This window comes from Hyla sarda, chromosome 3, assembly GCF_029499605.1.
Source record: "Hyla sarda isolate aHylSar1 chromosome 3, aHylSar1.hap1, whole genome shotgun sequence".
NCBI lineage: Eukaryota > Metazoa > Chordata > Amphibia > Anura > Hylidae > Hyla > Hyla sarda.
Window position 1 is genome coordinate 349723782 of NC_079191.1, and position 23314 is coordinate 349747095.

The 23314-nt window shown below is 41.1% G+C and overlaps 1 protein-coding gene across 5 annotated transcripts in view; it reads right to left on the reverse strand.

The window, feature by feature from the left end:
* SLC8A1 (solute carrier family 8 member A1) overlaps positions 1–23314 on the reverse strand; it is a 568703-nt gene that overhangs the window by 328635 nt on the left and 216754 nt on the right. For all 5 annotated transcript variants that reach the window (XM_056567535.1, XM_056567539.1, XM_056567534.1 and 2 more), the window contains one exon: positions 10837–12670. In XM_056567535.1, the coding sequence (XP_056423510.1) occupies positions 10837–12629 (1793 nt within the window). In that variant the 5' untranslated portion in view covers positions 12630–12670. The remainder of the gene's footprint in view (positions 1–10836; positions 12671–23314) is intronic.

The window sequence follows — 23314 nt, forward strand, 5'->3', positions numbered from 1 at the left end:
CCCGGATACTAAAAACATAGTGGCCTAACTAGGTACAAAAGCCTGAAGTATATATTCTCCATCTCTATTCTTAAAGGAGAAGTATCATGCATAAAGTTTTAGATCGCGGGGGTCTGACTGCTGGGACCCCCCATGATCTCCTGAATGGGCCCCGGCTCTCTCTCCCGGAACAGAGCGTCATGACCCCCTAGTGTCATGGCCTACACGCCCCCTCCATTTATCTCTATGGGAGAGTCGGAGATAGCTGAATGGCTTTTCCACAGAGATATATAGAAAGGGCATGTCAGCCGCCGCTTTGTACAAGGTCGGCACGCCCCGTTACCAGTGAGAGCAGGGGGCCCATGCAGGAGATCGCAGAAAAGGGATACGTTTGGGAGGAGATATTGAAGGAGAAGGCCTGGTTTGCCATCTGTGAATATGGGAATACAGCAATAAAAGAACTCATATACCATACAACATTATTTCTCTTTCACTGAACCCCATAAGGCAATAGGTCACTACATTCACCCTCTATTTTTTAGTTGCACTTGTATAGCTCTTCCTTTTCAGGTCACCAGTCATGGTGATAAAAAGGTGCAATAAGCAAACAGAAGTAACTTATAGGATACAAGAAATGAGACAAGAGACACGATGAAAGACAAGCAGCAAATTACCGTGTTCTCTACTGATGATCGAGTCAGACAGGGAAGAAAATCCATTGACAAAGCATTTTGTGCAGTAGGTTCCACTAACCAACTCGCTGTCATTTTCATATTCGCTGTGTTCGTGTTTACTGAGTCATGAAAGCATCTGTATCTTGTCTTGTTCTCCTTTACCAGCAAGTTCACCGATAGCTTTAGGAAACTGAAGAAGCATTCACTATGACGAAATGAACCAATCCTATGGCCTAATGTAAAATGATTGTCCATACATAGCAAAGGATGGTCCCTCGTAGCTCCGTTCATTTTCTAACATTAAAGGGATTATCTAGGAATAAACTTTTTTAATATATATATATATCAACTGGCTCCAGAAAGTTAAACAGATTTGTAAATTACTTCTATTAAAAAATCTTAATGCTTTCAGTACTTATGAGCTGCTGAAGTTGAGTTGTTCTTTTCTGTCTAAGGGCTCTCTGATGACACCTGTCTCGGGAACTGTCCAGAGAAGAAGCAAATCCCCATCGCAAACCTCTTCTACTCAGTTCCCGAGACAAGCAGAGATGTCAGCAGAGAGCACTGTTGACAGACACAAAAGAACAACTCAACTTCAGCAGCTGATAATTATAGGAAGATTAAGATTTTTTAATAGAAGTAATTTACAAATCTGTTTAACTTTCTGGATATAAAAAAAAAAGGGTTGTCCTGACTTTATGTAGTAACGCAGTGGTCTCAAACTGTGGCCCTCCCGATGTTGCAAAACTTCAACTCCCAGCATGCCCGGACAGCCGTTGGCTGTCCGGGCATGCTGGGAGTTGAAGTTTTGAAACATCGGGAGGGCCACAGTTTGAGACCACTATAGTAACGGCTCTACAGCTTTTACCAAACACATTACATTTTCTTTTCTGGCTTCCTTCTGTAATTTTTAGCCACAAATGAATATCATATGGCCGAGCTGTTTACTTCCAATTTCCTGGGACACAACAAAGTTCATCTGTGATGTCCACAATGGATAAAGACGTGCCTAGAAGGCTTCAGTATGCTGTAACCCTGGACTACAATAATAAACATCTCTGTTTGATGATGTCATGTCACGGCTATAAAAATCACATGTGGAGCTAAGAGATAAAGCCAATTAAAAAGTAAAAAAGTAAAAAAAAGTAAAAGCCATAACCAATATATAAAAAAGAAAATGTTACGAGCTCATCCCAAAACCTGCGTCTCTTACCTTGCCTTTCCCTGTTGCCCTGACTGGCAGGACATTGGTCTACCCGGGCAATTAGACATTCTAAATTCTTCCTTGCACCAATCAGCAAGTGGCTCTTTGTAGGCTAAAGAAGCTTACCAGTTTTATACAAATACATTGTTGTATAATAAATTGTTATACATACAACTATAGTATGATACTACTATACTTTCTATTATACCTTGGGGGTCATATTCAAAACTCTTCAAATCAAAATTTTTTAATTTTGCGCCAAAATTTTGTCTCGAAAAAGTTAACATCAGATATTCACGGTGTTTTACACAAGAGTTATCCAAGGTTTACACTAGCCACACCAGTTTTTCAAAAGTGGGCATGGCTATTTAACCCCTTAAGGACTTAGCCCATTTGGGCCTTAAGGACTCAGACATTTTATTTTTACGTTTTCGTTTTTTCCTCCTCGCCTTCTAAAAATCCTAACTCTTTTATATTTTCATCCACAGACTATTATGGGTCTTGTTTTTTGCATGACTAGTTGTCCATTGTAATGACATCACTAGTTTTACCATGAAATGTATGGCGCAACCCAATACGATTAAAATGATACCCATGATTACATAATTCTATTATTATAGTGCTTAAAAAAAATCACAAACTTTTTAATCAAATTAGTACGTTTAAAATCCCCCTATTTTGCTGACCTATAACTTTTTCATTTTTCTGTATAAGCGGTGGAATGAGGGCTCATTTTTTGGCGCCAGGATCTGAATTTTTTTTGATACCACATTTGCATATATAAAACTTTTAATAAATTTTGTATTAATTTTATTTTGAATAAAATGTTATAAAAAAGCAGCAATGGACTTTTTTTGTACGTTCACACCATTCACTGAACGGGATAGTTAACATTATATTTTAATAGTTCAGATAATTATGCATGCGGCGATACCAAATATGTTTATGAAGAACATTTTTTTTACTCTTTTTGGGGGTAAAATGGGGGAAAATGGACAATTCACTTTTTTATTGGGGAGGGGATTTTTCAATTTTTTTTTTAAACTTTTATTGTTTACTTTTATTTTTACACTTTAATAGTCACAATAGGGGACTATTTATAGCAATCATTCGATTGCTAATACTGATCAGTGCTATGCATAGGACATAGCACTGATCAGTGCAATCTGTCATCTTCTGCTCTGGTCTACTCGATCTCAGACCAGAGCAGAAGACCTGTCAAAGGCAGCGGAGGCAGGTGAGGGGACCTCTGTCTGCCGTTCTGGATGATCGGATCGTCGCGATCCGATAATCCATTTTAGTGACCGCACTGCCGCAGATCCCGCAGATCATGTATAGGACATTAATGTACCTCCTGGTGCATTAAGTACCCCCGCACCAGGACGTACATTTACGTCCTGTGTCGTTGAGGGGTTAAATTTCATGTTTTACATGATAATTTGAAAAGGGTTAGAGTCCATTTTACATAAAAAATCTCAGACTAGCAGTGTAGAAATTACAGAAATTGCTGTAGTTTTTTGTTTTTGTATATTTTTCTTTAGTTTTTTTTATTTATTTTTTTAGCAAAAAGGTGTCAATTATTGAAAAATAAATAATTATTATTGGAAAATGTTATTAAAAAATAAGTTTTCTTCATTTTTTTTTTTTTTCATGGTCACTGCACCTGAACTCACATCTAAGCCCTAGAAATGTTTTCATATACAGTTATCGCTTGTCTGGGCACAAGTAATCATGGAATATTACGTGAGATGCTTCCGCCAGAATTTTCGGGATGTAAAATTTGGCACCAAAATTGGTAATTTTGGCGTTAAAAAAGTGGCATGAAAATGAACTCTCACATATTTTCATATTTTCAAAGCAGCACAAGATACCTTTGAAAATGTGAGGAGAAAAAAAAGTGTAATTAATATAGCTGAAACAGAAATTAAAGTAGTTTTTGAATATCTCCCCCTTTTGTGTTCCAATTCCCCACCATCTTCCAGATTTTTGCAAGATGTCAGGGAGCATACATATTCTTTTCTACATTCAGTGGCAAAAACCCAGATCCCTGTTCTTTTCCAAATCTGGTAAGAGGGTTTGCAAAACCAAAAATAGCTGCGTCTGTTGAGCCATTGGTCACCCAGCCAATTTAGGGCCGCAACACGACCCCATTTATTGACCTTAGTTGTGAAAAAGCATGATCATTCCAATTGGACATGGCTATTTTTGCTTGCATGACTCTTGTCAAGCCCGAAATCCCTGTGTAGCCCCAATCTAAAGGCCCTATTGCATGGCCTGGTTATCAGGCAAACAGGCATTCCTAGGAATGATTGTTACGGAAAATCGACCTTTGCAAAAGGGCCAGCAATAACACTACAAATGAACTTGTTGGTCAGCTGACTGAATCTTTTGTGTGGCCATTCAGATTACTGCTAATAGCTGTACATCATACTTGTGTGAACAGGTGATGTGCAGCCGACAATGATTCATTTATTGGGCCAAACAAGCGATCCAGTGATCATTCATGCGTGCTGGTCACTCAATTGATCAAGCCTTGTAAGGCGCCGATCGTAGAAACTGACGCTCATCATCTGCAGCTCATTGGCCCTAACATAGGTGCAGGATGCATCACTAGAAAGAGTAGTGACAAGCTCTGTCTCATGGTCTATAGTACAAGATCAGGATGGGATTTCAGCCCCTGAGATAAACTAAAATGTTTTCACAGTGATAAGGAAGTGATGCACAAGGTGTATTAAAAAGTTTAATAACATCTGTATATATAATAATTGTATTTTATTAACATAAGTATGGAAGCCCATTTTAAAGACTCCAAGAAGGAGGTAAGTCAATATTTAGAGGAAAATTCATTAAAAGGAAATTTCCAATGCTTTTTTCATAGATGGGCTAACGTTAGGATACCCCATCAATATCTCATCAGTGGGGGTTCAACACTCCGCACTCCACCAATAAGCTGTTTGCCAGAACCACAACACCCGAATACACATTGAGGACGCCAGACACAGGCGGTTCTGTACATTATGTAGTGGCCATGTGGGGTACTGCAGCTTTGGTCCCATTGTGCCCAATGTGCATTGTGGGTTGAGGATAAGCCATCAATAAAAAAAGACAGCACTAAAATAACACCGCTCCATCTATTATAACTAAATAATAGAATTCTATGGTCGTGTTTCTGCAAAGTTTTGCTGTGTGCTGTAAATATATAGAATTACAAATATTTCAGCAAATTCTTAAAAAAAAATATAGAACCTACAGCAGGTGTTAATGGGGAAAATGAATCTACTCTGGTTTCTAGAACAGTATTTTATTATTTGTTAAAAGAAAAAGACCAAAAGAGAACAAAACAGTAACTGACGGACATTCTAAAACATCGTTTCTGAGTGTGTCATTATTGTTCTTTAATATCTATGTTCTATGGCCTGAATATACATAACAGAGAATGTGGAACCAGAAAGGTAAAGTAACTGCTTAAAAACTGCATATGTATCAAGGGCCAAATGTGCTCAAGAGCCGGTCTACAAATAGTCTTCCTGGAGGTTGTAAGAGAAAGCCTTGTTACAGTGAGGAGGATTAGGATATTTTATGCTTGGCCTGATCATGGTCATGCCACCAACCCAATCTCTATTTACATAGGAACCATCTGCCTTCTGGTTCTTGTGAACTCTAACAGCTACTTGCCACTATAAATCTTAAATAAAATGGGCTACCCTGCCAAATATACAGTGGTTGCATACATCTACAATTAACTCCCATTGGTCTCCCCATTGGGAATATTCCCTGGCATATACACATAACCCAACTGTAGTGTTATCCTAGCCATTGCTTAACCACATTCTACCGAGTTCCGCTACATAAATCCCACATTTCTGCAAAGTTTATAAGGATAAACTGTGTCCTCTGGTACTATGGAAAATTTCCGGGCGGACATTCCGCAGGGTACATGGCTCTGCAGAACATGCCGGTGCTAGGACCACTCGGAAATGCGCCATCTTCATAGACGGCAATGTATTTCTGAGTAGATTGCGCAGAAAGAATAGACATGTAAATTTCTTCTGAAGATATCTCGAAAGCTATGACTAGTCAATTCATAGACCTAGGGGGGGATTTTTCCATAGCAACGAATCATAGCTTAGCTTTCATCTCCTAAATAAAAGCTGAGCTGTGATTGGTTGTTATGGGCAAATCAGAACAGTCCAATTATATTAGAATACTGCATAACTTATTATACTAAAAAGTCATCTTTATTTGCAGAAATGATAAGAATTTACCTTATACAGGTGGACCTTGAAGTTACAATGGCCTCAGGCTACAATATTTTCAACATGCAATGGTCTTTCCGGGACTACTACAACTTGATACCAAACCATACATAAAGACAATCAGGATGTGCAGAATACATAAAAAGCTGGAAGATCCAACCAATTATAAAGTGCATTTCAAAGCCTATATTACTTAAAAAATGCATGCACCAACTGGCTACCATCTAGTAGTGCCTCTCTACAGTGCCGTACTACATGTCTTATACTGCTTTTTACCTATACCAGAATTGGTGGCTTCTTTTGGACACCAGATAAACGCCGCTTCATTCTGTTTTTACTGGTACACAGAACACTTAAAGGGGTACTCCGGCGCTTAGACATCTTGTCCCCTATCCAAAGGATAGGGGATAAGATGCCTGATCAAGGGGGTCCCACAGCTGGGGACCCCGTGATCTTGCACGCGGCACCCCATTTGTAATCAGTCCCCAGAGCGTGTTCGCTCCGGGTCTGATTACCGGCGACCACGGGACAGGTGTGACAGGTGTGACGTCACGCTCCGCCCCTCAATGCAAGCCTATGGGAGGGGGGCGTGACAGCGAACATGCTCCGGGGACTGATTTTAACTTGGGTGCCGCGTGCAAGATCACGGGGGTCCTCAGCGGTGGGAACCCCGTGATCAGGCATCTTATCCCCTATCCTTTGGATAGGGGATAAGATGTCTAAGCGCCGGAGTACCCCTTTAAAGTTCCGAACGCTTAGAGCCGGTGCCGGGGGCTTGTGACATCACAGCCTGTCCCCTCATGACGTCACGAGCCCCTGCCACCGTCTCTAAGCGTTCGGGGTACTCCGCTGCTCAGTGTTCGGAACAAAATGTTCCGAATGCTTAAAGCCGGTGCCGGGGGATCATGACCTCACAGCCTGCCCCCTCGTGATCTCACGCCCCACCCCCTCAATGCAAGTCTATGGGAGGGGGCGTGACAGCTGCCACGCCCCCTCCCATGGACCTGCATTGAAGGGTGGGGTGTGACATCACGGGCCCTCGGCACTGGCTCTAAGCGTTCGGAACATTTTGGTCCGAACGCTGAGCAGCGGAGTACCCCTTTTATCTGTACTAGACAGGACCCCGAAGAAGCTCTTTCTACATAGAAAGTGTTTTACCCCCCTCCAACACTATTATATGTGAGGACTTGCTTTATCTGATAAGGTATCTGTGCTTATTTATCTTTAATCTTCATTTTCTTTACGTTTAGGGTTTTTTAGAACCAACTACTGAGTTTTGGTCTCAAGATACAATTGTACTTGTATATCTTCTTTACCATAATAGCATAATTCTTCAATTTTCATCCCTTGTTCTCATGTCTCTTTATTAGTATACTGTATATAGATATTACTTAGGTGGTATATGATTTTTGTCTATGGGAATCCATAACCAGCTCCTATGTTTATGGGGGACATCATGGGAGGCATTCTATAATTTGATTGGCTAAACTGCCGAGCACTAAAGTAAATGCACAATGGCAGCTTGAAAGGTGTTGTGGTGACCCATCAGTAGAAGTAGTAAGTGGTACACTTTAGGCAGTATTGATTGCCGTTTTACAGTAATATAGGTCATCTATAGGGTTTACATCCTACTTAATGCAACAATTACTATTTAAGATACATACGTCAATCTGTTCATGCCCCTGGTATTTAAAACTAACTGGTCCTTATGGAATCAAAGCTGGATGATCTCAGACCTACCGTACTTTAAGGATTTAATCTATTTTGCAAGCTTAAGTACTTTTCATAACAGATTCTCTTGAAAAATTCAAACCACTTCGGAATGAATACCTCTAACCAGGATCTACCGAAAAAACATCACGCTAAGTGTTAACTGTGCTGTCTACACTGTGGATATAATGTGATCTTTTCCATTGCGCAAAGAACCTCTTTTAATAAATAATTATATTTCAATCGCCAGCTCTAAGCAACGCCGCTGCAGCAAGCGCTCACTAACTAGGCAGAGCGGAGTATGTCACTGCTGCAGCTCAGTGTATTACTACGGTATATGGCTGTTTGTTCATGTCATTCTAAGTACAGCTGTATCCCTCCATAACTTGTCTCTAAATCTGACATACCTTGGAGTTGCCAGGCGACAGAAAAAAAATAATTTAAAGTATAAGTATACCGTATACCGTACATCCAATGGATTTAAAAAAAAAATGTATTTAGAATGAATTCTATGACAAATTAAATAACAACGCAATTCAAAAAAGATGGAGGATGGACACGTATGTACAATACACATATGACAGTCTGGCAAAGCGAGATCTGCTATAACTTACAACTAAAATAGCAGACAATCCTTATAAATGACAGCAAGCATACAGAGTACAAGCAATAAGAAGGTATAATAATCGTAGCTACTTAGTTTTTTTTTCTAGAAAAAAATTTCCTGGTTTCATGTAGGGCTGGGCGGTATACCGGTTCATACCGAATACCGACATTTTTTTACTGCACGATATGAATTTTAACCCATGCCCCAATACCAGTTTGGCCCCTCCACCTCGGCAATGAATGAATTATTAGCCCAGCGCTGCGCTGTCCCCATCAGGGTACTACTCACATATGTCACGCGCAAGCGCTGCCCTCCTTGTCCTCCTGTGTGTGGCAGCCGCCGGCGCTGACACTTTATACCAGTGGTCTTCGACCTCCAGATCTCCAGCCGTTGGCTGTCTGGGCATGCTGGGAGTTGTAGTTTTGCAACACATGGAGGTCTGCAGGTTGAAGACAGACCACTGTTCTATACTGTATCCCTATGCCTGGGCTGCAAAAGGTAAACAAAATAAACTTTAAATCACCTTCCCCGTCAGTCCGGACCAGTTTCCTAGTGAATGGAACGTCGGACAGCCATCAGCCTACCACCGGCCACAGCGATGTTCCGCCTCGGCCGGTGACAGGTTGAGCCCACTGTCATGTAAGAAGCCGGCTTCTTACATGACAGTGGGCTCAGCCTATCACTGGCCGAGGAGGAACATCGCTGCGGCCGGTGATAGGCCGACGGCTCTCCGACGTTCACGTCCCCAGCATAATGCCAACGTAGGAACATGCGTTAAAGTTTATTTTTGTTTACCTTTTTGCAGCCCGGTCATAGGGATACCACACAGTATAGAGTGTCAGCGCTTGCAGGTGATATGTGAGTATTTACTACGATGGGGACAGTGCAGGGCTAATAATTAATATTTGGAGAGGGGAGGGGGGGGATTACCGTTATATACCGTGGAACCGCCATAAGTTACAAAAATACTGCGATACACATATTTGGCCATACCGCCCAGCCCTAGTTCCGTGTACAAAACAGAATAGTATGCAGCAAAAGCAAAATGGACATATGAGGTATACAAGCAAGTGTTCGGATGACTGTTCATATCTCGCACTCTGCCTGGTAAATATTTACAGAGCTTTATAGCTGGTGTTCCTGCACAAAAAGAATCCCAATGCAGAATGTTAAATCAAGCTATGTGAGTAATATAATATTTTAATCAAAAATCTAAAGTTATTCTTGTTCAAGAGTAGAAAAAACATGGCTGCTTCCTTCTGGAAACATCACCACACCTGTTTTTGTAATATCTGGTAATGCATCTTTGCTCCAATGGCGTAAAAGGGACTATGCTGCTATGCTAAATACAACCAACAGGCAGGAGTGGAGCTGTTTTTTTTTTTTTTTTAGCATTAAGCAGTCTTGTTTTGCTAACCTTTCACATAGCGAAAAAGTGTCAGCACAACTGTGATGGTGGTGGCGCACGTTGTTGCTTCAAAGCCAAAATCCAATAGAGAGACACTCCCAGCACTCACCAAGTAGGATGCAACAACTGTAGTGTTTATTCACATCATGGTATAGGTACAGACAGAACGCGTTTTGGCAGCAGGAATTCCTTAGGTCTCCTCAGCTGAGAAAGGCCTGCTGTGCCGAAACCTGTTTTAACATGAGGTGGATAAACACTACAGTTATTGCATTTAACATGGTGAGTGCTGGGATCATCTTCCTACTGCTAACCTTGTACAACTCCTTTAAACGTTATTAATTGCATTCAGAGAAAACAGTAGTTAACCAATAGTTAAAATGATAAACACATCTTAAAATATCAACAATCTATGATCATCTTAAATTTCAGAAGTAAATAGCTTCTTGACATACAAGATATTCGATGTTAACCAAAACCAGGCAGACTCCTTGCAGCAGAATATAATAGACCAGCAGACGTTATTGCTTCAATGACACTTCAAAGCTGTTTCTAGAACAAACTAATGCTGCTTATTCTCTGAATCAGAGCTTATCACAAAATAGAATTTAATATTAGAAGGTAGCAACTGATTTGAGTACAGGCTCTTCAGAATAGAGCATTACACAGGTCATACACATATGAAAAATGTCCAAAACTATCAATCTTAGAAAACAGTCTAATGTGTATCAGAGTAAAGAAGGATCTGGTTTTCTGGATTCCCAATTCCTTTGTTACCCTGGAAAACAAACTGTTGCCTGTGAAACATAAATGTAATGAGAAAATCGGGATGGAAAGATATCTCATGTGTATGGTCAGCTTTATGCTATTGGTTCCTTATGACAAATCTGTTTTTGGAAAATATTGTTTTTTAAAAGGTGCATTCACTGTTTGACAAAATGTAAGTTAATTCAAGGTATTTCAAAGGTATAGCAAAGGAAAACATTATATATGGTACTTACACAATCTCATCATTTTGGAACTCTAGTTGGCCACAGGTATCTTCAAAGTCTTCTCCACCACCTCTTGCTGAGCCCTCAACTGTTTTATAGGGTACAATCACAGCTCCTCGGGCACCGGAGGTTCTCAGAACCTTCACTTCCATTGTACCAACGCTCTCACTTATGTGGGTAATCTGTTCCTCAAAGGTAAAGATACCAGCATGGTCATCATCAAAGATGGTAACTGTGGCTGTCGTGGGAGATCCAAGACATGCAAGTGATGTTACGTGATTCGACTCAAAATTTGCTTCAGTGGTTTCAGAGTTTACTCGAACATTGCTAAGATGGACCAGAAAATTTTCATCTTCTTCAAAGATGTCATCATCAATAATGCCAACCCTAATCTCTTTCTGAGTCTCACCAGGCTTGAACACAATTGTTCCTTCAGTAAATTCATAATCTGATCCAGCATTTGCTGTGCCATCTTCTGTTCTGAAGTCTACAAATACAGTGTTGGTTAAGTCACCACCCCGACGAACAATTGTTAGTGCCACTGTTCCACAGTTCTCTAGGCACTGGTAAGTTGCTTGTTCGAAGTAAATCTTGCTGACTGGATCATTCTCTATAACATCAGTATTAACCTCATGCATACTGACAGCTTTCCTTGCTTGATCTGCAGCATGCCTTTTTAAAATATTGCCTGCCCCAGTCATCAAACGTGTAGCTTGGATACGATAAAATGCTCTACTTTTTTGCTGCTGGCTCAAAACTTGATAGTTAGCTAGCTCAATTAACTGTTCCATCTCTTTCTCAGGGTGTTTTTGTTTCAGTTCCTTCAAAATCCTAGCCATATCTCTTCTTGCCTCCTCATCGTCTTGGTCCTTGTCATCAATTTCAAGATTTATAGAGCCATCAAGGAAGTTTTCTGTGTGGGAGTTGAGAGCCTTACCATCCATCTCAATATCAGCTTTGGAGGATGGTCTATCTCCTTCTGTTTCAATGATCATTCCCCTCTGCTTTCCAGCTCGGTACCTCTTATAGACATATTTGTAAAATAACAACCTTCTATCAGCAACCCAAGCGAACAAAACACAAATAGGAAAGAAGAAAAAAGTGAGCAAACCTTCCCAGACTTCAACGATACCAGGTGAAAAAACAGACAAGATCATGTACAGCCAAGTATAGGCAAATATGCTCCAGGCTGCGGTGACAAAGAAAACTCTAAGATGTTTAATCCTCCTTGTTTCTCCATCAGGTACCACATAGACACAAAGAGCAATGATGATAAACATGTTGAATGCGGCACTGCCTACAATGGTGCTAGGACCAAGGTCACCAGCCTGAAAGTTATGGCCACACACTTCAATGACAGAAAGGAGAATTTCAGGAGCGGAAGAACCAAGAGCCATAAGGGTCAGGTTGGACACAGTCTCGTTCCATATCCTCACTGTTGTCTTTGTAGTTTCACCATTGGGTTTCTTGATGGTTATTTCCTTTTCTTGCGATGTAATTACTTCAATGGAGGACATAAAACGATCAGCTATGATCGATACACCGAGGAACATGTAGACCATCGCCACAAAATATACGGTAGCTCTTGCAATTTTATCCCCATATGAAGGGTTCTGTGGCTCCCAGATAGGTAAAATTACCCCTTCTTTACAATAATAGGTACCAGTGCAAGGATCTTGAGTTGAATTTTCAGGGGTTGGGGTGGTTTCACCATATATAGTTCCCACATGGCACAACAGAGGCACAAAAACAAGTAGACAAAATCCAGGATGGAAGATAGTTACTTTCCTTGTTCCCGACATGGTAATGGCTAAATGTGGCAAAATTCCAATTTCCTAGTAATCTGAAATGAGAAAAAAAAAAAAGTGTCTTCAGTTTCATCGTCATTGACAAATTTAAGCATCAAAACCACAAAACAATTAGACATTAACAACCTGGCTTATAATAAAATGAGCTTTGCTGAAGTTTCCAGCTCGGATGCTAGGGGTATAATTGCTAATAAGCTTTCATCTAAAAGTGGTTATTTTATGATGACAACCCGTTTGCAAGCAGAAGCCAGCTCCTCCGGCATCTGGTGATCAACTGTTATTGTTCGGAGAGACAGCAACTGGTTAAACATGTAGTATATTAGTTATTCAAATGAATGGGCCACTATGTATTGCATGGGCAGACCTTGTTTACTAAAGCAGAAGCAATACTTACATAGTTACATAGTTCTTAAAGGGGTACTCCGGTGCTTAGACATCTTATCTCATATCCAAAGGATAGGGGATAAGATGCCTGATTGCGGGAGTCCTGCCGCTGGGGACCCCCGTGATCTTGCACGCGGCACCCCGTTTGTAATCAGTCCCCGGAGCGTGTTTGCTCCGGGACTGATTACCGGTGACTACAGGGCGGGTGGCGTGCCCCTCAATGCAAGTCTACGGGAGGGGGGGGTGATTAAGCTGGTATTATTTGGGGTGTTCCTGGCAGGGAACCTCCCTGGAATCTGACTTAGGCTGGTAGCACTTCACCAACTGAAGACTGAACAATGTATCAGGGTACAGAAGGTAGCAGTGTTTATTCATTCAAATACACACAGGTACATATAGGACAACACGTTTCTAAAGACAAAACTCCTTTCTTCATTGGGTTCAAGTTACCTTCCCCCTAGGCAGCCTAAAGGTGGGCCAGATTTTTAAACTGCCTGAGCCACTGTTAAAAATCTGGCCCACGCTTTACAGGGGCTGAGTATCGGCTGAATGAAGGTTCACAGCAATGTTCGTTCTTGATAACTGTTAAAGGTCAATGATCAGCCAAAGAACAAGGAAATGCTCTTTTGTTGGTTGATGGTTTTGTTATGCAGCTAGAAAAATCATGGGGGACGTGTGACAAACACTGATGAAAGTGAAGGGTATGGGTTGACCCATCTATAAGCACCCTTAGATGTACTAGTCTAAGTTTACACTGTTTAAAAACTAGACAGTTTTTTTATTCCCCCCCCCCCCCCCCCCCTCAATGTATTATTTAATAGACCAAGAAATAGACAGTAGATTCCGGCACTCATCGCAACTCTAGATACTTCAACAAGACTTGAACAACCAGGGAGAGGAAGGCGGATGGAGTAGGGGCACAGGTTTGTGTGATAGAACCCACTTCTTCCAGCAGTAGGGAGGTGGATAGCGTGGGGCACTCAGAGGAGACTGCCAGCGGTTTTGTGCAATAGAACCCACAACCATCAGCAGTCATCCATCTCCCTTTCCCTGGTTTTCAAGTCTTGTTGACTATGAAGTATCTACACTTGCGCTGAGTGCAGGAATTTACTGTCAATTTATTGGTGTATATTGCTGCTGTAAATGCACTTCCATTGTAGTATTCAACAATCTGAACTATATACTCTGGATTCATTACATAACTAGTGCCGCCCCTTTACTGTGTCTATCATTTAATAGTGGATATCAAAGAAAAGACACAGAGTATTGAATCCACTTTATTCATAAGGGGCTTGCTCCCCTTGCCTCCACCCACCACTTTCTGGAGTGACTGATAGGCTTCTGTATATCTGCATTATTTATACACGTGGCCACTCAATCATTAATGATGGGGATAGGAGGAGGCCTGGAGAGGTGAGCTTCGCCATCTGGGTGAACCCTAAATCAAAGTATAATCAGAATAATTAAAAACGCCTTAATGCAATAATGAAATATAAAAACACACCTAGTAATTCTACTCAGCTGGATTATTAATTAAGAAAACCTTTGCTATGTTACAGTCTAGTTTCTAATTAATTTAGAGATACAAAGTATATTCCATTAATAGAAAGCAAACTGTTCATTCTGACAATAGAGAAGTGCTTTAACGTTTCCCTCTGTGTACTCGCTATCATGAAAAATTATCAAGCTATCAACAACAATTCATTTTTGTAGTTAAACAAGATCTCTGACCACTGGAGCCCCTCGCATTCACCGGGACAGAATCCCATTAACCCCAATAACATAAAGGATGGAAATGTAAAGTGTATGTTCACAAATGCCAGAAGCCTAGCAAATAAAATGGGGGAGCTTGAGGCCTTGATACTGGAGGAACATATTGATATAGTTGGGGTCACTGAGACATGGCTGGACTCCTCGCATGACTGGGCTGTCAATCTGCAGGGGTTTACATTGTTTCGCAAGGATAGAATGAACAGAAAAGGTGGTGGAGTCTGTCTGTATGTAAGAAGTGGTATGAAAGTCAGTGTGAACGATGCCATAGTGTGTGATGATTTTGAGGAGGTGGAATCACTGTGGGTAGAATTACAAAAGGAGGGAAATACTGAAAAAATAATATTTGGGGTAATCTACAGACCCCCTAATATCACTGAAGAGATAGATGTTCGGCTTCATAAACAAATAGAGAGGGCCACCCGGGCAGGTACAGTGGTAATAATGGGAGATTTTAACTATCCAGATATAGATTGGGGTCCGGGGTTGGCTAAAACTACAAAGGGGCGACAATTCCTAAATTTATTGCAGGATAATTTTATGGGCCAGTTTGTGGAGGACCCAACAAGAAGTGATGCCTTGTTGGATCTGATCATTTCCAACAACGCAGAGCTGATTGGTAATGTAACTGTGCGGGAAAACCTTGGTAATAGCGACCACAATATAGTTACTTTTGACTTAAAATGTAGAAAACAAAGACAGGCGGGGAAGGCAAAAACATATAACTTTAAAAAGGCAAACTTCCCTGGGCTGAGGGCTGCACTACAGGACATAGACTGGGGGGAAGTGTTCTCAAATACTGATACAGAAGGTAAATGGGACATCTTTAAATCAACTCTAAATAACTATACAGCTAAATATATACCAAAGGGGAACAAATATAAACGATTAAAATTAAATCCTACATGGCTGACACATGATGTTAAAAGAGCAATAAACAACAAAAAAATTGCCTTCAAAAAATACAAATCTGATGGGTCAGCGATAACATTTAAACAGTACAAAGAGCTTAATAAAATCTGTAAAAATGTAATAAAAACAGCAAAAATTCAAAATGAGAGACAGGTGGCCAAAGAAAGCAAAACTAATCCTAAATATTTTTTTAGATATATAAATGCAAAAAAAAAAAGGACAGAGCATGTAGGACCCCTTAATAATGATAATGGGGAGGTTGTCACAGGCGATCAAGAGAAGGCGGAGCTACTGAATGGGTTCTTTAGTTCTGTATATACTAGGGAAAAAGGAGCTGACATTGGCCAGGTCAGTGCTGGTAACACATCATGTCATGTACTGAACTGGCTTAATGTAGAGATGGTACAAGGTAAGTTAAGTGATATAAATGTAAGCAAATCCCCAGGGCCGGATGGACTACACCCAAGAGTTCTTAGAGAGGTAAGTTCAGTAATATCTGTACCCCTGTTCATGATATTTAGAGATTCTATGGTGTCTGGTATTGTGCCAAGGGACTGGCGCAAGGCGAATGTGGTGCCAATCTTCAAGAAGGGCTCTAGGTCTTCCCCAGGAAACTATAGACCAGTAAGTTTAACGTGCATTGTGGGTAAATTGTTTGAAGGACTTATAAGGGATTACATACAGGAATACATAGGGGATAATTGTATTATAAGTGATAGCCAGCATGGGTTTACTAAGGATAGAAGTTGTCAAACCAATCTAATTTGCTTTTATGAAGAGGTGAGTAGAAGCCTTGACAGAGGAATGGCTGTGGATATAGTGTTTCTGGATTTTGCCAAAGCATTTGATACTGTCCCTCACAGACGTCTGACAGGTAAGTTAAGGTCCTTGGGCTTGGAAACTTTAGTTTGTAACTGGATTGAACACTGGCTCATGGATCGTACCCAGAGAGTGGTGGTCAATGATTCGTACTCTGATTGGTCACCGGTAATTAGTGGTGTACCCCAAGGTTCAGTACTGGGCCCGCTGTTGTTTAATTTATTTATCAATGATATAGAGGATGGTATTAACAGCTCTGTTTCTATCTTTGCAGATGACACCAAGCTTTGTAGCACGGTACAGTCTATAGAGGATGTGCATAAGTTACAGGATGACTTGGATAGACTAAGTGTCTGGGCATCCACTTGGCAAATGAGGTTCAATGTGGATAAATGTAAAGTTATGCATCTGGGTACTAATAACCTGCATGCATCGTATGTCTTAGGGGGGATTAAACTGGCAGAGTCACTGGTAGAGAAGGATCTGGGTGTACTTGTAGATCACAGACTACAGAATAGCATGCAATGTCAGGCTGCTGCTTCCAAAGCCGGCAGGATATTGTCATGTATAAAAAGAGCATGGACTCAAGGGACAGGGACATAATACTCCCCCTTTATAAAGCATTGGTACGGCCTCACCTGGAATATGCTGTTCAGTTTTGGGCACCTGTCCATAAAAGGGACACTGTGGAGTTGGAAAGGGTGCAGAGACGCGCGACTAAACTAATATGGGGCATGGAACATCTTAGCTATGAGGAGCGATTAAAGGAGTTACAATTGTTTAGTCTTGAGAAGAGACGTTTAAGGGGGGATATGATAAACGTATATAAGTATATTAATGGCCCATACAAAAAATATGGAGAAAAACTGTTCCAGGTTAAACCCCCCCAAAGGACGAGGGGACACTCCCTCCGTCTGGAGAAGAAAAAGTTTAGTCTCAAGGGGCGACACGCCTTCTTTACCGTGAGGACTGTGAATTTATGGAACGGTCTACCTCAGGAACTGGTCACAGTAGGAACAATTAACAGCTTTAAAACAGGATTAGATACATTTATGGAACAAAATAACATTAATGCTTATGAAGAAATATAAAATCCCATCCCTTCCCCAATATCGCACCACACCCCTACCCCTTAATTCCCTGGTTGAACTTGATGGACATATGTCTTTTTTCGACCGTACTAACTATGTAACTATGTAACTATGTAACTATGGTGCTCAGTGAGGAGCACGTGCTGCAGCCGACACTTGCTCTATTCATTCCTATGGGACTGCCAAAAAGACCCGAATACAGCTCTTGGGCATCATTGGCGCTCCCATAAGAATGAATGGAGTGCATGGTGTCTACCGGTAGATGACACATGCTCCTCACTGAGAGCGCCAGGGTCCCATCCAGGTGATCACGGGAGGCCTCAGCGGTCATACAACCCGCGATCAGCTACTGATCCCCTATCCTGTAGATAGGGGATAAGTTATTTTTCTCCGCAGTACTCCTTTAAGGCCAAGTACGCCCACAGTGTCTGTGAGTAAACTGCACATGAACGCGCATGACGCGCAGCTCACTCTGTGTCTGCTCGTAGTGGCCAATTGCTGCTATGAGCAGAAAATGCAGGACACAGGGGGAAAGCAGGAGGCTCACTGTAGGGATGGTCATCAGCGCATCTGCACCATCAAATACACTGCAGATGAGCTATGCATGACCCCTACCCTTAGGGTGACGTTCACACATGCATATTTTTGCAGTATTTGCTGTTGCAGATTTTGCTGGCCATTGACTTTAATGGGTAGCAAAATCTCCTTCAACAAATCTGCAGCAGAAAATATGCACATGTAAAAGTACCCTAAAGGGGTAATGTGGGCACATTCAGTGACCTGTTCAGAGTTCACTGTGTAGAAAGTCGAAGGGGGGAGTTATTGGAAATCTTGTGATCCTGTGTTATCTCCCTATAGTTTTATAATTAAAGTAATCTGCCCAGAATAGGTCATTTTCAGACAATAAATTCCCTTTAATGAAACAAGTAAAAAGCCATAGGATTACTACTGAATCTGTTCAGAAAATCAATTTTAAATACCATCCTTAAAGGAGTAGTGCGGCGAAAAATAACTTATCCCCTATATAAAGGATAGGAGATTGAGCGCTGGGACCCCCCGCGATCTCTTGAACGGGGCCTCGGCAGTCTGCCGGAAGGGGCCGTTCTGACCCCCGCAGGACGCCGCAGCTGACACCCCCCCTCCATGTATCTCTATGGGATACTTGGATGAGGCGTGTCGGCTGGTGCTCAGTGCGGGGGTCGGCACGCCCCCTTCCAGCAAACTGCAGGGGCCCCGTTCAGGAGATCACAGGGGGTCCCAGCGCTCGGATCCCCCGTGATCTATAACTTAGCCCTTATCCTTTGGATAGGGGATAAGTTATTTTTCACTACAGAACACCATTAAGAATGACCTCTGCATTGGTCACAGTCAGTTGGCTATGGGCTATATTGGTGCTGTGTATAGCAAATCTTAAATCTATCCACAGAGCAGAGCAGAAGCTCGGGTAATATGGCTGGCCCCAAAATAAGGTACAAAAACTAAAATTTAAATTTCAGTATCTATAACCAGGTAAAAAAAAAAAATAAAATCTCGGGGACTCAGAGACTCTTCTAACAAAAGGAGATTGTCCAATGAAGACAAGAATAAGATGGCTGGAACAGTAAATGGGTGCTCATAAGTTTGTTACATATAGCTAAAGGGGGATAAACGATACAAGACATAGCCATATAGATTTTAGTCTATATAGGGTGTTACACTTGTTCTAAGTGGCCATACATGATCAAAGACACCGGCTGAGAAACAAACAATCTTCTTGGTAATATTATGAAAAAGTTCTTTCCTGAGTGACTGATCGTGGCTAAAAGATCCGTTCTGAATAAAAGATCTTTCTTCCACCTAGAGGCTGAATATTTCCAATGCAGCCAACTTCTTTCCAGATGATAACAGTCTGTCATCCATCAGCCAAAACAGCTGAAATTGTCCATTTTTATGAACTTTTAATCTAATGTGTATAAGCACCAAACATATAAGGACAGTATGCAAACTATGTGCTCTGAGATTAGCTAATCTTCATTAACACAAGTGTAAATCTCTGCCCTGACTCGTAGGGAGATCTAAATCACGGCATTCCTCATACGCTATCTAGATGACTTAGAATTCACCAGGAATTTGTTACCTATGTTTTATTGGCTGTACAAATTCTGCATAACTGAAAACTGATCCACTCTGTGCCACGAAGACTATGTTTTCCGACTACATGTTTTCCACCTTGCTCTTGAGAACCCTCATAAGCAGTAAAGGAATTCACGACATCTTGCTTATAGTGACAATCATTTGCACCTAAAGAGTCACTACCATTAAGATGCAGTTGGCTATCTAAGATGATATTTTGTTATTTTCTTGCCCTTGATGGCTTTTAGTAAATACAGTATAGTGCTATGTAGTTCTGATATAAATAATGGCCACTACTTTATTTTGAGTGGCTTTTACAGATATCAGTGGATCCACATTCTGGCCCATTTGCACGCTAGTGTACATTCTACTTCACTAGCCATATTCCAATCTGCTTCTTCCTATTACTGGATATACTAAGGTCCATGAGGCCAGGCCTAACATTGTGTGGACCTAATTGAACAATTGACATTTGGAGTCCACACGGGGGTGTTGCTCTACTTTTGACTGCAATGTTGTACTATAATATAAGTAGCCTACCATTTTTTACCATCCATACTAGCAGTCTAGTCTACCTTGATATTTACAGTCTACAACATGATTGAGTCTTCTTCGGATGGTCATGGCAGCCATTACCTTTCTCATTTATTCACTAAAATGCCTGTGGGTTACTTGATATTATACTCACAGGCATGTGGTGACCTAATAGCATGAGTGCAAGCATACAGCTGACAGGAAAAGACGCGAGACAAATGAGTGAGCCGGCAGAGAATTATTCGTTTCCACACTGGTAGCATGCAAAAACACTGTCAGATCTAATCTGAAATGTAAGGACAGGTTTGTGAAGGCATTAAGAGGTGTGGTGGAAGGGCAATAAAATGTGACCGAGAAAAGTTTTGTAATCTAGAAAACTAATCACGTAATGAATGAGGCTGAATGCCCGTCTCACCCACCGCCTTACCTATAAATGACATACATGGTAATTACGCCTGTGCCACCTCCCTCTCCTCCCATTACTAACTATAGCCAGATGTTAGATTCGCTAAGATTTTACAATATCTGGATTTTTTTCTAATTGACCTCTTGTTACTATTAGAATCTCTTGAGCGTCGCCACGAAGGGCAAACACATTTCATCTAGCTAAGGCACAGGCAAAGCTTTTAACCTCGTTTTACAACAATTTGGAAATATTTATATCATTGCAGACACCTTTAATTTACTTTCAAATGCAAACCCATAGCCTAGGCAGCAGGCCAAGTCCCTGAAGGCGTGCAATGCATACATTTCACAAAGCCTGTCATGTGTGTGTTTCTTATAAAGTATATCATTTATTTTATATTCCATTAAGCAGGGCCTGAAACATAAAAGCTTTGGAAAGGAGAAGACTTTTCAGATGCAACCTGATGCCCGTATGCAATACCGACCAAGCTTTCATAGGGTGATTTGCAGCACCAAATATACATAACTAAACAGTTAGGCTAAATGTTGGCCCTTTTTGAAAATGGGATTTCAGACCTTTTTGTGTGCTACAGCAAAAGGCCACAAAAAAAAAAAAAATTTTAAAAATGGGACAGTATGGTATGTATGTACCAAAATATCTGCCACTTCAGACGCATTTTGGCATGTAACTGGGCACATTTTTTAAGGTCAATAAAAATTCTGAATGTAAAATTAAAAATAAGTGGGGACTTAAGGATGTTTTTCCATTAACTTCATCCAATAGGGAAAAAATTATAATTTTTGGGTTGTTTTTTGAGATGAAAAACAGATTTTCTGTGAAATTTTATGTCATAAAAAATTACCCAAAAACTTAGTGTGCACGTAGTCATGGAATGATTCTGGAATTAGGTGTGAATAAATAAAAAATGTTAATGAAGCATTGCAAGGGGGTTCTACCTAAGTACTTAAATAAACTAAGGGCTTACCATCATGGCATAGCTGTTTTCATGGAGCATGGCTGATTTATTATGGTTCTATACTCTGAGAAGTACTGGGGACAACCTGTGGAATATGGAATGGGACAATGTATGCCCAAAAATACTCAAGAAAATTACTAGAGAGACACCTGGTGGGCCAGTAGTAGCTATGGGCACTGTTTTATCTTCACGGCCATTCATAAGGCCTGATGGGTCACATATCTTTGACTACTACAAAATAGGCCCAAACATGATCTCTTAAAAATCTTGCTACTGTGTGTTTTCGGGGTGTACATAAGAATTTTCAGTATAGGGGATAAGATGTCAGATCACCGCTGTCCCGCTGCTGGGGACCCCGGGGATCGCCGCTGCGGCACCACGCTATCATTACTGCGCAGAGCGAGTTCGCTCTGCACGTAATGACGGGCAATACAGGGGCCGAAGAATCGTTATGTCACGGCTCCGCCCCTCATGATGTCAAGGCCCGCCACCTCAATATAAGTCTATGGGAGGGGGCGTGGCAGTCATCACGCCCCCTGCCATAGACTTGCATTAAGGGGACTGGCCGTGATGTCACGAGGGGCGGAGCCATGACGTAACGCTGCTCTGTCCCCTGTATCGCCCGTCATTACGCACTGAGCGAACTCGCTCTGTGCAGTAATGATAGCGCAGTGCCACAGCGGCGATCCCTGGGGTTCCCAGCAATGGGACCGCGGCGATCTGACATCTTATCCCCTATCCTTTGGATAGGGGATAAGATGTCTAGGGGCGGAGTACCCCTTTAAATATCTGTCCTTTTTTTTCTCAAATTTCTCATAAACATGAACATTTAGCATGGTCGCGTGTTTATGTTTCCTCTATGAGGAGGAGTAGGTCACTAGCAGACAGCTCTGATGTTGGCTTATTCCTCTCAGAACAACAGGGTTGGGTGGTGAACAACCAACACGACTGACTTATTTCTCCACCAACATCATCATTTTTTTTTTTTTTCATGAACTGGTGCCAGCAAGTTAAACAGATTTGTAAATTACTTCAATTTAAAAATCTCAATCCTTCCAGTACTTATTAGCAGCTGTATGCTACAGAGGAAATTCTTTTCTTTTTAAATTTCTTTTTTGTCTTGTCCACAGTGCTCTCTGGTGACACCTCTGTCCGTGTCAGGAACTGTCCAGAGCAGCATAGGTTTGCTATGAGGATTTCATCCTGCTTTGGACAGTTCCTGATACGGGCATGAGGTGTCAGCAGAGAGCACTGTGGACAAGACAAAGAAGAAATTCAAAAAGAAAAGCAATTCCTCTGTAGCATACAGCTGCTAATAAGTACTGGAAGGGCAAATATTTTTTAATAGAAGTAATTAACAAATCTGTTTAACTTTCTGGAACCAGTTGATAAAAAAAAAATATGTCTTCCACCGGAGTACCCCTTTAAGTGGAAAGTCAAGAGGTAGCCAAACACTTTAGACAGGTGACTGTCTACAAAATGTAAAAAAAAAAATAGTTTGTTGCAATTATTAAATTTTTGATCAGTTATGACTTTAAGCAGGTAATGAGAAATAACCTGGAGTTTACAATATATTTGGTTGCTGCAAAACTGGAAATGTATTCTCTCTTTCCCTTTAAGTTTTTTGTCTTTGCACAGAATTACATGTATGTAATGCATTTGTCCGAAATCCTAC